Raw genomic sequence first — 2,257 nt, 5'->3', positions numbered from 1 at the left:
GGGGCTGGGAGGTGGGGTCTAGCCTCCAGAACCCAACCGTGGGGCAGGGCAGCCAGGCCCTGGGGACTTACCCTTCACCACTCTGGCATGGCCTTGAGCAGCCAGTTACAGCCCCTCCCTGGACCCATGGATCCCCCACCAAAGCAGGGACCCACCCTCCAGGGTGTTCACAGCCTGGGACTGGGGTCTCCAGAGCTGTCCTCCTGCCAGAAGAAGAGAGGTCCCAGCTCCCTGTCTGGCTCTGGAGACATCTGCAAGGGTTGGCTCCATGCCCACATGTCTCCATCAACCTCCTCCTGAAAGGGGGTCACCCCATGGACAACCTGCCCCCCCCCCAGCTTTACTCATTGCAGCCTCTCTCTTCCCTCCCAGTCCCCTTGGACCCTGAAAAAGTCCTGGAGGAGCTGAAGGAGAAGGACAAGTTAGAGGAGGTAAGCATGTCCCTGGGCACAGCAGGAGCTGAAGAAGGACAAGTTAGAGGAGGTAAGCGGGTCCCTGGGCACAGCACAGCTTCTGATGTCCCCCAAGGTGGGTGGCACAGGACACCCTCCTCGGGACCTGACCCATCCCTTCTGTGGCAGCTTGGCATCGCCAACATCACCTCTGACAAAACGGACCGGGAGATGATAATCAACGACGAGTTCAGCACACCCCTCATCATCACCATTGTCACCCTGGCCGGCTCCCTGCTCCTCATCGCGGCCATCTACGGCTGCTGCCACCAGCGCTTCTCCCAAAAGAAGGACCAGGTAAGGTGGGAGGGGGGTGGGACAGGTACCCTGGGACCTTCTTGTCCCAGAGGCATCTTCAGGAGATGAAGAGCATCAACGTTGCCGTCTCTTCTGGTAGAGACATCATGGCTTGCCCAGTGGGTATCATCCTTGGGTGATGCTCAAGGGGTGCCCAAGTGGGGTGGATTCTCTGGAGGGGCAGGAGCTTCCCTTTGGGGGTGTTGGGGTGGGAGGCAGCCAGGATGAAAACCAGAGAAGCGAGGGGCTGATGGAGGGGGGGGTATGGTAGCATCCATCCCTGCTGCCACCCAGCTGAGCAGCTTCCTTGAGTCATAATTTTGACAAGAAAAGCTTTCTCAGCCCAACAACCTCCTCCAAACCCATCCATCCCTCCCCACCCAAAAAAGATTCTCAAAAATATCTTTATGAGCAGGGGAGCTGGGCTGGGTGCCCAGCATCACCCCGATACCTTCCCAGGGGTGCCAGAAGCTTGTGGGAAGCCCACGGCTGTTTGCAGGGAGGTAGGAGAACAGCCTCAGGAGGGCATTGACGCCGTACGCTGCCTTTGGGAGAGCTGGGCCAGGGCCAAATCTCAGAGCAGCAGCAGCAAGATTTAAGGAAGAACAGACATGGAAAAAAAAATATTGTTTTTATCTCAAGAAGCAATTCTGGGTGATTTTAGTATCCTCTTGCTGAGGATTTAGCTCTGGAGGAGAGACAGCAACAGAAAGAGGAGGGGAAAAAAAAAGAGGCTAAATGATGCAAATTGGGTAAACTGCCCTCCCGATGGAGAAGCAAACCCCTGGGTCCTACTTCCAGTTGTTTCCCCCCGAAACCAACTCATCCCTCCCAGAGGGTCCCAACCTCTGCCCTACGTGCCAGGCAAGGGATAAGACAGCCTTTGCTTAAATGTCTGCAATCTAACGAAGACAAACACAGGAGGCAGGGAAGAGCAAAGCAAGGCCAGCATCAGGCTTGTTTTTGCAAGGTTTGATTTTTCCAGAGGGAATAAGGGGAGGAACACAAGACCTCGATACATATTTGACCTCTGCTGTGGTCCCCTTGTAGCTCACCAGGATTTGTAGACCCAAGGACGAAGTCTCCCTGGTCACGGTGAAAAACACAGGGGATAGGGAGCAGCATGAAACTCTTGCCCCATAGTTTTCTGAAAACAGATAGAAACTGGGTATTTTTAGCAATGGGAATGCATGTCCCTCCAGTAACATGGGGCAGAGGAACAGGTACCAGCCCCAGAGGGATGCTCAGGAGGTAAATACCCGCCAGCCACAGGGGAAGGGAGTGAAACCGAAGCAAGGGATGCCAGTTCCTCCAAACAGCTCTTCCCATGCTCCGAGCAAAAGATCTTTTTCTAAGGAGTTTCTATAGGTTTTTTAAAAAAAAAAATAAAACACATTTCTCCTTTCTGGATTTCTTTTGGGGTGGTTTCTTTTGTTTTCATCCTTCTTCTTTTCCAAAAATGATTTGAAAGTTGTCTTTTTTTTTTTATTTTTCTCCAACCTCTCCAT

The 2,257-nt window shown here is 53.3% G+C and overlaps 1 protein-coding gene across 1 annotated transcript in view; it reads left to right on the top strand.

The window, feature by feature from the left end:
- The window catches only part of PODXL (podocalyxin-like), a gene marked incomplete at its 5' end in the record, with an annotated part of 13,949 nt that overhangs the window by 10,038 nt on the left and 1,654 nt on the right, over nucleotides 1–2,257 (top strand). The window contains 2 exons of the mRNA XM_010081198.1: nucleotides 373–431; nucleotides 582–749. Of these exons, the coding sequence (XP_010079500.1) occupies nucleotides 373–431; nucleotides 582–749 (227 nt within the window). The remainder of the gene's footprint in view (nucleotides 1–372; nucleotides 432–581; nucleotides 750–2,257) is intronic.

Source organism: Pterocles gutturalis, unplaced genomic scaffold (assembly GCF_000699245.1).
Source record: "Pterocles gutturalis isolate BGI_N339 unplaced genomic scaffold, ASM69924v1 scaffold9929, whole genome shotgun sequence".
NCBI lineage: Eukaryota > Metazoa > Chordata > Aves > Pterocliformes > Pteroclidae > Pterocles > Pterocles gutturalis.
This window is presented reverse-complemented; position numbering and strand designations above follow the sequence as displayed.